Source organism: Hyperolius riggenbachi, chromosome 1, assembly GCF_040937935.1.
Source record: "Hyperolius riggenbachi isolate aHypRig1 chromosome 1, aHypRig1.pri, whole genome shotgun sequence".
Lineage (NCBI taxonomy): Eukaryota > Metazoa > Chordata > Amphibia > Anura > Hyperoliidae > Hyperolius > Hyperolius riggenbachi.
In genome coordinates, this window is record NC_090646.1 from 165,850,753 (window position 1) to 165,865,016 (window position 14,264).

At 42.0% G+C, this 14,264-nt stretch overlaps 1 protein-coding gene across 1 annotated transcript in view; it reads left to right on the top strand.

Annotated features, from left to right (window-relative positions):
* LOC137563181 (probable ATP-dependent RNA helicase DDX60) overlaps window positions 1–14,264 on the top strand; it is a 231,692-nt gene that overhangs the window by 179,854 nt on the left and 37,574 nt on the right. Inside the window, exons 29-31 of the mRNA XM_068275363.1 lie at window positions 7,614–7,814; window positions 9,963–10,067; window positions 14,099–14,240. Of these exons, the coding sequence (XP_068131464.1) occupies window positions 7,614–7,814; window positions 9,963–10,067; window positions 14,099–14,240 (448 nt within the window). The remainder of the gene's footprint in view (window positions 1–7,613; window positions 7,815–9,962; window positions 10,068–14,098; window positions 14,241–14,264) is intronic.

Sequence of the window (14,264 nt, forward strand, 5' to 3'; positions counted from 1 at the left end):
AGAACCGCCCACCAAACTCAAAATAGTTCTCCTGCAAAACAATTTCCAGTAACCGTACCAAAAATCTACGTTGAGCATTGCTACAGTCTGTCTGTGTCATGACATACCAGTCTACTGCCTCTACACCCCCATCATGTGGGATGGAGGTGTAGAGGCTTTCGACATCCAATGTAACCAAAGCCACACCCTCATCAAGGGATGGCAGTGACCTCAACTTGGTTAGGAACATACTGGTGTCTCTAAGATAGGAGTCAAGGGTCTGGACTATAGGCTGCAAGAGTCTATCAAGATACTTGGCCAGTGGAACAAATACCGATCCCACACCCGCCACAATCGGGCGTCCAGGAGGGGAAAGTAAAGTTTTGTGAATTTTTGGAAGTATATATATATGTGGCGTGGTGGGATTAACTTGCTGTAAATAATTGAATAATGGTTCATCAATTAAGCCACTGGCCAAAGCATCTCGCAGAACAGCCAAAATACGTCTCTGTATCCTAGGTAAAGGATCATGCTGTAATACTTCATATACACACTCATCAGAGAGCTGCCTCTCAATTTCTCCATTATAATGACTCCTATCCAACACAACCACTGCTCCTCCCTTGTCTGCAGGACAAATAACAATATCAGCATTATTCTTTAAAGCTTGTAAAGCAGATCTCTCACTTTTAGATAAATTGTGTGAAACATGAAATACTCCATCCCTGAAGTCCCGCTCAATCACAGACATGTCCTCCGTTACCCTGGCAACATAATTGTCAATGATGACATGGCTAGATGGAGTGAATGAGCTCTTATTACGTAAACCTGCATCTTTTAATCGTAACTCATCATGTTCTGCATTCACAGAAACACTCGGAAAAGCAGGTATTGCACTAAAGTAATGTTTTAGCTTCAGGGAACGAAAAAACCGGAACAAATCCTGATCAAGTTCAAAAAAATCAGGAAAAGAGGTTGTTCCAGGTTCAGTTCAATGAATCTGGTACTCCCTTTCTTCTGAAACCAGATGTGAAACCACTTCAGGTTGAATATGAGACCCTGAGGAGATCCAAGATCAATCTGGAGGTGCATGCCAAAACATTGGCTGAATACTGCAGGGCACGGAGAATACCTCGTGCAGTTCGTGCACATGTGGCTCCTCTGCTTTTTCCCAAGGATACAGATTTCTGTGATGTATGGGTAAAAATTTGGAACAAGGCTTCTTATGATTCAATGCTACACACTATTGTGAGGATACAGCAAGAGTTGCCGATCCTTGATGATAAGATGGAGCCAGTCCTGAAGCAGATTAACGATTTGATGCCACAGGATGACTATATCAAATTTATGGACGCCTTGGATAAAAAGTTGGCCGATTACCTTAAAGCCCAGGAGGAGGCCAAGCGTCTGAAGTTCAATCGGGATAAGACGGATTACGTGTCCGGATATGTATATCCATGGCAGAAACAAGTCACTCCTATACAGAATAGACCACAACGACGTCAAAGGAGAATCCCTGGCAGAGGTCAATCTGGTGCTGCAGGTTCGGGTGTTGGATCATCTGGCTCTGAGGATATACCTACATCAAGGGACAATTCCCCGGCTCGCCCCCAAGAAGGAGGAAGCGGAGGGGGGGCTGGCGGTACCGGCGGAGGAATCAAAAACAAACCGCCCAGGAACTTGATGAACCTCAGGCCCAGGAGGGGCAGATGAACAATGACAATCTAGTGGTAAATATATCCTCCTATACACTATCTAAGACTGAGGAACATGTGCTCAATTTTGGTCTTTCTTTCAGTCCAACCTCTTTTCCTGATTTTTTTGAACTTGATCAGGATTTGTTCCGGTTTTTTCGTTCCCTGAAGCTAAAACATTACTTTAGTGCAATACCTGCTTTTCCGAGTGTTTCTGTGAATGCAGAACATGATGAGTTACGATTAAAAGATGCAGGTTTACGTAATAAGAGCTCATTCACTCCATCTAGCCATGTCATCATTGACAATTATGTTGCCAGGGTAACGGAGGACATGTCTGTGATTGAGCGGGACTTCAGGGATGGAGTATTTCATGTTTCACACAATTTATCTAAAAGTGAGAGATCTGCTTTACAAGCTTTAAAGAATAATGCTGATATTGTTATTTGTCCTGCAGACAAGGGAGGAGCAGTGGTTGTGTTGGATAGGAGTCATTATAATGGAGAAATTGAGAGGCAGCTCTCTGATGAGTGTGTATATGAAGTATTACAGCATGATCCTTTACCTAGGATACAGAGACGTATTTTGGCTGTTCTGCGAGATGCTTTGGCCAGTGGCTTAATTGATGAACCATTATTCAATTATTTACAGCAAGTTAATCCCACCACGCCACATATATATATACTTCCAAAAATTCACAAAACTTTACTTTCCCCTCCTGGACGCCCGATTGTGGCGGGTGTGGGATCGGTATTTGTTCCACTGGCCAAGTATCTTGATAGACTCTTGCAGCCTATAGTCCAGACCCTTGACTCCTATCTTAGAGACACCAGTATGTTCCTAACCAAGTTGAGGTCACTGCCATCCCTTGATGAGGGTGTGGCTTTGGTTACATTGGATGTCGAAAGCCTCTACACCTCCATCCCACATGATGGGGGTGTAGAGGCAGTAGACTGGTATGTCATGACACAGACAGACTGTAGCAATGCTCAACGTAGATTTTTGGTACGGTTACTGGAAATTGTTTTGCAGGAGAACTATTTTGAGTTTGGTGGGCGGTTCTATAGACAGCTGCGAGGGACCGCCATGGGTTCTAACGTGGCCCCCTCCTATGCAAACTTATTTATGGGATTATACGAGGAGACCTTCGTATATTTGAACCCGCTGTATCGCAGACATGCCCTTTGTTGGTGGCGGTACATAGATGACGTGTTTTGCATATGGAGGGGGCCACGTTGTACCCTGGATGATTTTATCCGGGAGGTTCACCTTCTATGCCCACACATCAAACTCACAGCAAATTGGGACTTGGAGTGTATTCCATTCCTTGATGTCCTGGTGTGTAACAGACAGGGAACTATTTGGACTGATTTATATACCAAACCGACGGACAGGAACTCCACCCTTCACTATAAAAGCTTTCATCCAGCTGGGGTGAAGGATGGAATTCCAGGTAGTCAACTGTCTAGGATAGACAGGATTGTAAGCGAGCCTGACAAATGTGTTACACGTAAGAGTGAATTGATTAATAAGTTTCGCTCCAGGGGGTATCCATTGGAGGCCTCGCAGGGGCAAAAACAACGACGGAGGCGCAACACCAGGGGGATACCACGTATCCCCTTTGTGTCTACGTACAATGTCTGCAGTGACGTCGTGGCGCGTTCACTGCGGAGGCATTGGCATCTTTTACGGGATGGTTTTCCAAGGGTACCTGAATTTAGGAGCCCTCCCATGATGTCTTTTCGACGAGCACCGACGTTGCGAGACAAGTTACGTGTTAAGTCGGCTCCACTGGCACAGTCCTGTTCGTCGAGGACTGGTATGTTCCCCTGCCTGTCCTGCCATATGTGTAATAGTGTCATTAGGAGTAATACATTTCGACATCCTACCCTGGGCACTGAGTACCATGTCAGGGGCCACTACACCTGTGATTCAAATCACGTGGTGTATTTGATTAAGTGTCCCTGTAGTTTTATATATGTTGGCATGACTACTCAGTGCCTTAAGGTTAGGATTTCAGCCCACAAATCAGCTATTAGGAATGGCACTACAGGACAGGCAGTATCGGATCATTTTATCAATTTTGGACATAATGTGTCTCAGTTGAGGGTCATGGCCATTGATGGGGTATCACCACAGTGGCGGGGGGGTAATAAGCTAAAAGAATTGCTTCGCAGGGAGGCGGGGTGGATCAGAAGATTGGACGCAAGGGGGAGAGCAGGACTCAATAGGGAGTTAGATCTGGGTTTTTGTGTTTAGTCATTAAGTGTCCTCTGCTAACTTGTCTTGTTATTTTGTAATTAGGATTTGTACTCTTTAATGTTTGATAAGTGATATTTTAATCTTTTATATTTTTCAGACCAATATGAAGAGCGCAATAGGAGAGACTGGCAGAGTTCCCCTTTAACTTCGCGTGGTGGGGTGAGTGCGGCGGCTTGTGTACACTGTGGAGTGTCTATGTAGGCATGGATACATGGGCGGTATCCTGGGCCGCTTGGGCACCTCCCACCGCTATGATGCGGAGGCTGCGTATGTTGCGAAGAGGTGCGCATATGATTGGCTGAATTTTGTCAGCTGACTCAAGTCATGTGATTTGATCACATGACCAGGAAGTCACATCGCTCGCTCCGATGGTGGTAGCGGCTTTGCTATGATGCGCACTTTAGATGCTCTGGCAGCGGGGAACTCGCCGTCTTTATTTTGATTGGTGAGTGACTTTTTGAAATGCCAGGTTGTTATTGGTTTGCAGGATGGCAGTCAGTCTCCCATCAGGTCCTCCACAAGTGCGCTCTCAGGATTGGTCACTGGGCCCTAGGTGGGCGTGTTTTTTCATTATATATGTATGTTTGAATGTCATTTGGTGCTATATGATTCTTGCAACTTGACAAAGGCCCAGGAGGGTCGAAACAGCAGTCTGTCGTTGCTAACATGTTTGTTTGATTAAACCTTGAAGAGCTATAAAATACCTGGTGTGGTGCCGGTCCTTTATGTGAAGCGGATGTTTTATAAAGTTATAAATCATTAAATAACGTGCATTAAATCGGCAATTGTAAAAACGTTAATCTTTCGTTTAAATAGTGAAACGTATAATAACGTTTAAAAAAAAAATTACTAAGTAACCCTCCCTGTACCTACCCCTAACCCCTAGACCCCCCTGTTGATGCCTAAACATAAACCCCCCCCCCCCCTTGTTGGTGCCTAAGTAAGCCTCCCTGTACCTACCCCTAACCCCTAGACCCCCCTGTTAGTGCCTAAACAAGACAAGACAAATAACATTTATATTGCGCTTTTCTCCTTGCGGACTCAAAGCGCCAACCTAAGACCCCCTTGTTGGTGCCTAAACCTAAGACCCCCCTGTTGGTGCCTAAACCTAAGACCCCCTGTTGGTGCCTAAACCTAAGACCCCCCCTGTTGGTGCCTAAACCTAAGACCCCCCCTGTTGGTGCCTAAACCTAAGACCCCCCCTGTTGGTGCCTAAACCTAAGACCCCCTTGTTGGTGCCTAAACCTAAGACCCTCCTTAGTGCTCACTGTATTGTGTGTAAAATAATGTTTTAAAAACAGTAAGGGATAAAATATATTACAATTTACATTACGTACTGATCGCTTTGTTTCGTGAATAATAATGTTTTACAAACAGTAAGGGATAACATTTAAAATAATGTTTTATTGAAATAAGAAACCTAAATCATCACAAGCAGTTATAAAACATGAAAAATCTTCGGGCGCCATTGGAAAACGTTATTATTCTCGGGCGCCCTTTTTTCCTGTTTGGCGCCCAGTAAACGATAATTATAGGAGTGAATGGTGGCGCCCGATTTGTCCACTAGCCTCCTGCGCCCTTTTTTACTGTTACCGTCTAAGGAGCCCCCTAGACTTTACCAGAGCACCCTGCATTGTTGTCAAAAGACTCCTAGATTCTGACTCCTTGTTTCTCCCTAGTAGAACCAGCAGAGCAAATGGCTTTCAGTGCAGATTAGTACTGTGCAGCGTTCAAAGCTCAGTAACATAGATTACGGTGCAGAGCAGATCAACTAGCTAGTGTAACAGGAACAAACAGTTTTTGGTACAACTAAAGCTATATAAAGTCACAAATACTGGGTTGCTGCCAAAACAAGCCATTAAGCCTTTGTTGGGACATTTAGTGTGCACCCCATGGCAGTGTGTAGGCCACCCAAACCCTGCTTGTGCACACAGATGCGTGCATGTGCACATAGCCTATTGCACACTTCACGCAAGTGCATGGACTACACCACAGGAAAAGGACTCACAGCAGGTTCATATTCACAAGCACATACAGGTCCTTCTCAAAAAATTAGCATATTGTGATTAAGTTCATTATTTTCTGTAATGTACTGATAAACAGACTTTCATATATTTTAGATTCATTACACACAACTGAAGTAGTTTAAGCCTTTTATTGTTTTAATATGGATGATTTTGGCATACAGCTCATGAAAACCCAAAATTCCCATCTCAAAAAATTAGCATATTTCATAAAAGAAAAGTGTTTTTAAAACAAAAAAAGTCAACCTTCAAATAATTATGTTCAGTTATGCACTCAATACTTGGTCGGGAATCCTTTTGCAGAAATGACTGCTTCAATGCGGAGTGGCATGGAAGAAATCAGCCTGTGGCACTGCTCAGGTGTTATGGAGGCCCAGGATGCTTTGATAGCAGCCTTAAGCTCATCCAGAGTTTTGGGTCTTGCGTCTCTCAACTTTCTCTTCACAATATCCCACAGATTCTCTATGGGGTTCAGGTCAGGAGAGTTGGCAGGCCAAATGAGCAGAGTAATACCATGGTCAGTAAACCATTTACCAGTGGTTTTGGCACTGTGAACAGGTGCCAGGTCGTGCTGAAAAATGAAATGTTCATCTCATCTTCAGACCATCACTGACTGTGGGTACTTGACACTGGACTTCAGGCATTTTGGCATTTCCCTCTCCCCAGTCTTCCTCCAGACTCTGTCACCTTGATTTCCGAATGACATGCAAAAGTTGTTTTCATCCGAAATACTTTGGACCACTGAGCAACAGTCCAGTGCTGCTTCTCTGTAGCCCAGGTCAGGCGCTTCTGCCGCTGTTTCTGGTTCAAAAGTGGCTTGACCTGGGGAATGCGGCACCTGTAGCCCATTTCCTGCACACGCCTGTACACGTTGGCTCTGGATGTTTCTACTCCAGACTCAGTACACTGCTTCCGCAGGTCCCCCAAGGTCTAGAACTGGTCCTTCTCCACAATCTTCCTCAGGGTCCGGTCACCTCTTCTCGTTGTGCAGTGTTTTCTGCCACACTTTTTCCTTCCCACAGACTTCCCACTGAGGTGCCTTGATACAGCACTCTGGGAACAGCCTATTCATTCAGAAATTTCTTTCTGTGTCTTACCCTCTTGCTTGAGGGTGTCAATGATGGCCTTCTGGACAGCAGTCAGGTCGGCAGTCTTACCCATGATTGCGGTTTTGAGTCATGAACCAGGCTGGGAGTTTGTAAAAGCCTCAGGAATCTTTTGCAGGTGTTTAGAGTTAATTAGTTGATTCAGATGATTAGGTTAATAGCTCGTTTAGAGAACCTTTTCATGATATGCTAATTTTTTGAGATAGGAATTTTGGGTTTTCATGAGCTGTATGCCAAAATCATCAATATTAAAACAATAAAAGGCTTGGACTACTTCAGTTGTGTGTAATGAATCTAAAATATATGAAAGTCTAATGTTTATCAGTGCATTACAGAAAATAATGAACTTTATCACAATATGCTAATTTTTTTAGAAGGACCTGTATACTGAAAGGACACTGTCAATTACCAGAACAGGAATGACAGTGTAAGCCAAGGTGGACATCTAGGGGAGTATCTTAATACAGCCAGGAAACTAGTACTGCAAGTAATTAGAGATTAGACAATCTCTCACGGTTTTGCCTTTAAAGATCACATATTTTGTCTAGATGGCAGGTCGTGCTGGAAGAAGAGGACTGGATCTGGAGGGAAATGTCTACTTCTTCAACATTCCAAGCTCAAAAGTCAAGGACCTCGTTAAGTCAAATGTTCCAGAGCTAAAAGGCCAGTTTCCACTGAGCATTACATTTGTTCTGAGACTAATGCTGCTGGCAGCCAGAGCTGATGATAAACAGGATGCCAAGGCCAAGGTAAAATATTTGGTAAAGTGACCTTGAGCTAGGGCCAGGTTTCCAAATAGGCACAGTAAGCACATATCTATAAATACCATTGTTGGACATTCTTGCCTAGGGGCATTACTGTAGGAGGGACACTTAAACCTAAGAACATCCTCCACATCACTAAGCTACTTTAGCTGCAAACATTGCTACTTCCCTTTCAGTACTTGCTTAGCCTATAGCTGTCCGCTCCATGCTATGCATGTAACCATTCCACTTTTTGTCTTTATTTGCCCACTGTGCCAACTTCCCATTTCCTTTACCCCGTTCTACTATTCAGTTTGCTAGTGACTGGCAAAGTTTATACAGTTTTTCTTCCTATAGGTTCCTGAGATGTAATTCTGACCCGGACTTCAGCCATGCATACACAGTGCAATGACAATCATTTCACCACCTTCAATCACCACCAATCAGTGCAAAGGTTGATCACACCACAACCACTAGCCCTGTAACAATTGATGCAGTGGCCTCCCATGCATCCATCAGTAAAAATTACTGCCTTTCTTCATTGAGTTTTAATCAATATGTTGATCAGTGTTATGCCTAGTTTTTTGTTTTGTTTTGTTCCCAGAGCTATAAGCTGCAGGCTTCTCAAAAAAAACTCTAGTCTGTGTCCTGATCCTTGAAGCCTTAACATGACGAGGCTGGCTGAGCAGCAGTCTTGCCCCTTGCCTCCATAGCTGGCAGTTAACTCTTTTAGCTGTGCTGCTTTAGTTCACATGGCTACATTTTTTTGAATAATTTTTAGATACAGAAGCCTCATGTAGCACAAGAAGGTAACAGTTTGGCTCTCTGCTTACATGCTCATTCAGTAAGTTCCCCATTCATATCTTAATCTCTTTTCCTTGAAATACCTTGCTTGCTGTCTTTCCATTCACACACCCCAGAACTGTATACTGTCTTTAAATTGTCATGTAACAGATAACAGACTGTAAAGATTTATCAAGACGGGTACACACAAAGCTAGAGAAAAAGTGAAGTAGTTATCCTGAACAACCAATCAAACTACAGCCTTAAAGGGAACCTGCAATTAGATGTATATGGAGGCTGCCATATTTATTTCCTTTTAAACAATACCGGTCACCCAGCCATCCTGCTGATCTCTTTGGCTGCAGTATTGTCTGAATTACACACCTGAAACAAGCATGCAGCTAATTTTGTTCGATTTTTGTCAGAAACATCTCATCTGCTTGCTTGTTCAAGGTCTATGGCTAAAAGTATTAGTCATAGGGCTCGATTCACTAAATGGTGCTAAGTGTTAGCACGGCAGTGAAAAGCCGCTTTGCACGTGCAAACTACTTAGCACCCAAGTTTGCACACGCAAAGCCTTAACACTCGAGTTTGCACTTGCAAAGCCTTTACACGTGATAAATGAGTTATCACACCTTAGTGAATCGATTAATTTTAAGGCTTTGCACGTGCAAACTACGGTGCTAATTAGTTTGCACGTGCTAACGAGGGTGCTAAGTAGTTAGCACGTGCAAACTAGGGTGCTAAGTAGTTTGCATGTGCTAACTAGGGAGCTAAGTAGTTTGCACGTGCTAACGACTTAGCACCCTAGAGTTTGCACGTGCAAAGCTTTTAGGCGTGATAACTGAGTTATCACGCTTTTGTGAATCAAGCCCATAGGATTAGCAGGACAGCCAGGCAACTGGCATTGTTTTAAAGGAAATAAATATGGCAGCCTCCATATCCCTCTCACGTCAGGTTCTCTTTAAATGCAAGGATTTGATCTTGATGTGGATTTGCTTTCATTGGCCTTGATTCACAAAGCGGTGCTAACCTAGTTAGCACACCTAAAGACTTTTGGGCGTGATAAGCATTGCACTAAGTAGGTTAGCATCGCTTTGAGGGAAAAACTCATGTGCAAAGTCGCATAGGGTTTAATGGCGTTGCACGCGTAAAATTTTACGCGCAAGTTTATTTTATCACGCCTAAACTGAGTTTAGGCGTAATAATGAGCTTTTCACCAGCGTGCTAACAGTTAGCACGGCTTTGTGAATCAAGCCCTTTGTATTTGTTTCTTTGCTAGTCTTGACAAATCAGCTGCTCTGTTTCTAGCTAACTTTCTATGCACATGAACCTTTAATTGTTTGCCTGTGATAATCTTTTTTTATTTAGGTTTTATCGGTTTTGAAGCATTCACTCATGACATTTAAACATCACTTTGAAGCACAGATGTTAAAGATGTACTTTGTGTTTTCTTTGCAATTTCTGGTCTATGAGGTATGTGTTGAATATTATTAAATATCAAAATGTTTATATACACTTCCATTGTACTTATATATTTTGGCACAATGAATGTGGTTCTGTGGTGTGGCTATTTGGACATTGTATGTTTAGGTGCATTGTATTTTTGATGATGGTAAAGATATGTCACTTTCAGTGCTTCCTTTGTGGTACTTAAAGAGAACCAGAGATGAAGCAACCTCATGTATTTTACCTTATAAATCAGTGGGAACATGACAGTAAACGCCTAATCTGCTCTTTGTTACATTGTTCTCTGTTTAATTTGCCTGTTATCACCTCTAAGATAAGAATCCCGACTAAGCAGTCGGTCTGGCTTTGCTACAGAATAATTATAGCTGAGACTGTGTTCTTTGCTGTCTTCAAGTCCAAGCCTGCCCCCTGCTGGCTTTGCTCAGGAATCATTATAGCTGAGTCATTATAGCAAAGCCAGAATCAATGCTCAGTCCGGGATTCTTATCTCAGCTAGATAACAGACACTTTTAGCAGTGAGGATGGAACAGAGAGCATGGTAAATGTTTTCTCTAATGTTCCCACTGATTTCTATGGTAAAATACACAAGGGTGCTTCGTCTCTGGTTCACTTTAATGAAAAGTTTTATAAAAGTGTGTACAATTTACAGCAAAGATACTAATTTACCCCATAATCTTTATGCAATCCTAGTTACCCCATTTCCAGAAATAATACATTCTAAGAACAATCCTTCTGACATAACTAAAATTTTCCAGACAATAACCCCAATGTTTTACTCAAAGTGAACCCAAGGTGAGAGGGATATGGAGCTGCCATGTTTATTTCCTTTTAAACAATACCAGATTCATGTCAGCCCTGCTGATCTATTTAGCTGCATTTGTGGCTCAATTACACCAGAAATAAGCATGCAGCTAATCTTGTCAGTTCTGACAATAATGTCAGAAACACCTGGGGCCATATGCAATTCATTTTTTCACCTGAGTTTTCTCCTTGGAGATAAATTTTAATCTTCAATTTATAATAACTTTTTAGCATTTTGCAATTGAAAAAGTACCCAAAAATACGTGAAACAATACTGTAAAAAATTATTTTGAGTATGTGTTTGCTTGCTGGCAGTTTAAAAGGCATTTTAATTACAAATTGTGAAAATTTCACCTAGGGGAAAATGTAAATTGCATATGGGCCCTGATCTGTTGCACATGCTTGTTCAGGGTCTATGACTGAAAGTATTAGAGGTAGAGGATCAGCAGGACAGCAAGGCAACTGGTATTAGCGGAATGAAACCCAGCATTTCTTCTTTGCTCTAAAAGATTATTTACAGCATATTATATACTATCACCATTTTTTTTTTACTAGAACAGCTTTCAATTAGTTAAACACAGGACTTACAAGTTCCCTGCAGAGAAAGCTGGAAGCATCCGAACTGGAGATAATGTTATCTTGTGTTTACATTCCTCACTTGATACAATTAAATACTTTTCTGACTGTGCAGACACTCCTGAACACAGCCAGACACTCAGAAAGCATTTCTGCTTATAATACAAGATGAATAAACCAGTTATGAATAAAATGCAAAGGCAGCTCTCAGAGCAAAAAAAATGTACTTTGGGAACTTGTAATTTCTAAATAAATAATAATGCTTATGTACAAAAGCAAATATGATAACCGTATGGCATATAATACATAGGAAAACATGTTTTTATTGAATATTATGACAGGGTTTTATACCGCTTTAAAAGGAAATAAATATGATTCTCCATATCCCTCTCAACTCGGGTTCACTTTAAAGAGGAACTGTAAGGAGTTGATTTCTTTTTTAGATAAAGGAAAAAGTGTGTTATGAGGATCATCTTGCACTGTCAATGTGGTGTAGAAAAAATGCTTCAAGCAGCATGGAATCATGTTTGCTACTGGCACGCAGAGCTAGAGGGTTTTTTATCCCCTTAGTTGAAAACACGTCCCTTTTCTTATATAGATACCTGAGTTTATCCAGATTGCTTATGCAGGAAACACACTTTGTGGAATTGTGCGCATTTTGTTGCAGGTGCACTTGCCATTTAGCCATTGAAGTCAATGGCCTTGCGCGAAAAAAGCACATTGTTAGCGATCAGTCGAGTTTTGCACTTGCGTTTTTCACTGTACTGTGATTTTAAATCCCACAGCTTTTTTTTCTGCAGGACGCGTATGATTGCAACTACAATATAATCCTCCATGTAACAAATGCGGAAAATTGTATGTGGCAAATGGAAATACACTACAGTCAGCAGCACAGGATCAATTAGATTATGCTGCTATCTCTGCACTCATACCTCCTACATACACAAATTTTTGAGGGTAGGAAAAGGTAAATAAGTAGGGCAAAGTAAATTGTGCATGAGTGGGGATGGAATGTGAAATGTATCACGTGAGTGAGGACTAAGGCCTAAGGAAGATGACAACAGGAATTATATATCAAACTGAAGAGAGGGGATTGGTGGACGTGTAATGTGAATAGGGCCTAGGAGATTAGAGTGTATTGTGTCAGTAAAGCATGAAGGGGAGTGGAGGGATACATACTGTGATTTCAGTCTGGGTGGGGAGTAGGGGAATATATAAAATATATCAGTTCTGGTGGAGGGAGTAATGGATTAGAGGAAAATATACTGTAAAATGAGCTGGTTCTGGTGGAGGGAGTAGAGGAAACTGGAAATATATAAAATGAGGTAGTTCTGGGGGAGGGAGTAGAGTAAACTGGGAATATATAAAATGAGGTAGTTCTGGGGGAGGGAGTAGGGGTGTATATAAAATTAGCTGGTGCTGGTGGAGGGAGTAGGGGATTAGGGGAATATATAAAATGAGTTGGTTCTGGTGGAGGGAATAGAGGATTAGGGGTAATATATATATATATAATATGAGCTGGTTTGGGGGAGAGAGTAGAGGATTAGGGGAGTATATAAATGAGCTGGTTCTGAGGAGAGAGTAGGGTTATTAGCTGTAGATATAAAATGATCTGGTTTTGGATTGGATTAGGGGAGTATATAAATGAGCTGGTTCTGAGGAGAGAGTAGGGTTATTAGCGGAATATATAAAATGATCTGGTTTTGGATTGGATTGGATTAGGGGAGTATATAAAATGAGCTGGTTCTGGGGAGAGAGTAGAGCATTAGGGGAGTATATAAAATGAGCTGGTTTTGGTGGAGGGAGTAGGGGATTAGGGGAAATATTGTGAGTGATGCCTAGTAGGGGAAGCTGGGAATGTACAGTGTGAATGGGATATAAGGTAGATATTGTATAGTGTAGCCAGAGGCAAGTAGGAGCTTGGAGGGGGTGGGGTTCAAACAGTGGTGTAGCTAAGGAGCTGTGGGTCCCGATGCAAGTTTTACAATGGGGCCCCCCAAGCATTCTATAAATAAAAATTGATACGGCGCACCAAAACCTGCAAATGGCAACTACAGTGTCAGAGGTGCAAGAAGGGGATGGGGAACAGTTTGTTAATGATTACCACTATTCGAAGTATTTATAGAAGTAATTATTATGAGCTAAGGACCAAAAGAGAGCTAATACTGCAGTTGAGGGAGGGCCCTTTGGGGCTCCTCTGGCCCAAGGGCCCCAATGCGGTCTCAACCTCTGCAACCCCTATTGCTACGCCCCTGGGTTCAAATAGGAATCAATAGAGGGAGAGTTCAAGTGAGGCTAGAGTTAAATTTAGCAATAGTAAAATATTGGTAAAAATCTACAACATTCTACAATATTATTACCCATCGCCTGGTAGTAGAATATTGGTAATTTTACCGATCTTCTACGAACAGCTTTCCCCGGGACCCAAATTACCACGGAGCCCTTTTTAGATGGACGCTCCCTTGCAGGACCTTTGTCTATGCCATTTATGCCAAGAAAGTTTTGTAGAGCCCAAAGATTTGTTGTCACTCAGGAATATAATACCCAAGTGAACAGTTATACACTAAATAAACAATATCCTTTATATATAACAATATATAGTTGTATGTAACAGGTATACACCAAAAGTTAGTAATAATACCCTTTATATTTTCTCAAAGGGATATCTGGATCAAGAATGCAACCCCTTAGAATTAACTGGAATGGTTACTCACTTGCACTACCATGAGCCATCAAACTTTGTGTTTGTCCGTTTCCTGAAGAAAGGACTTTTTCACAAGTTGTGCAAACCAAGCATTAAATGTAAGGTGAAAAAACTGAGCCATT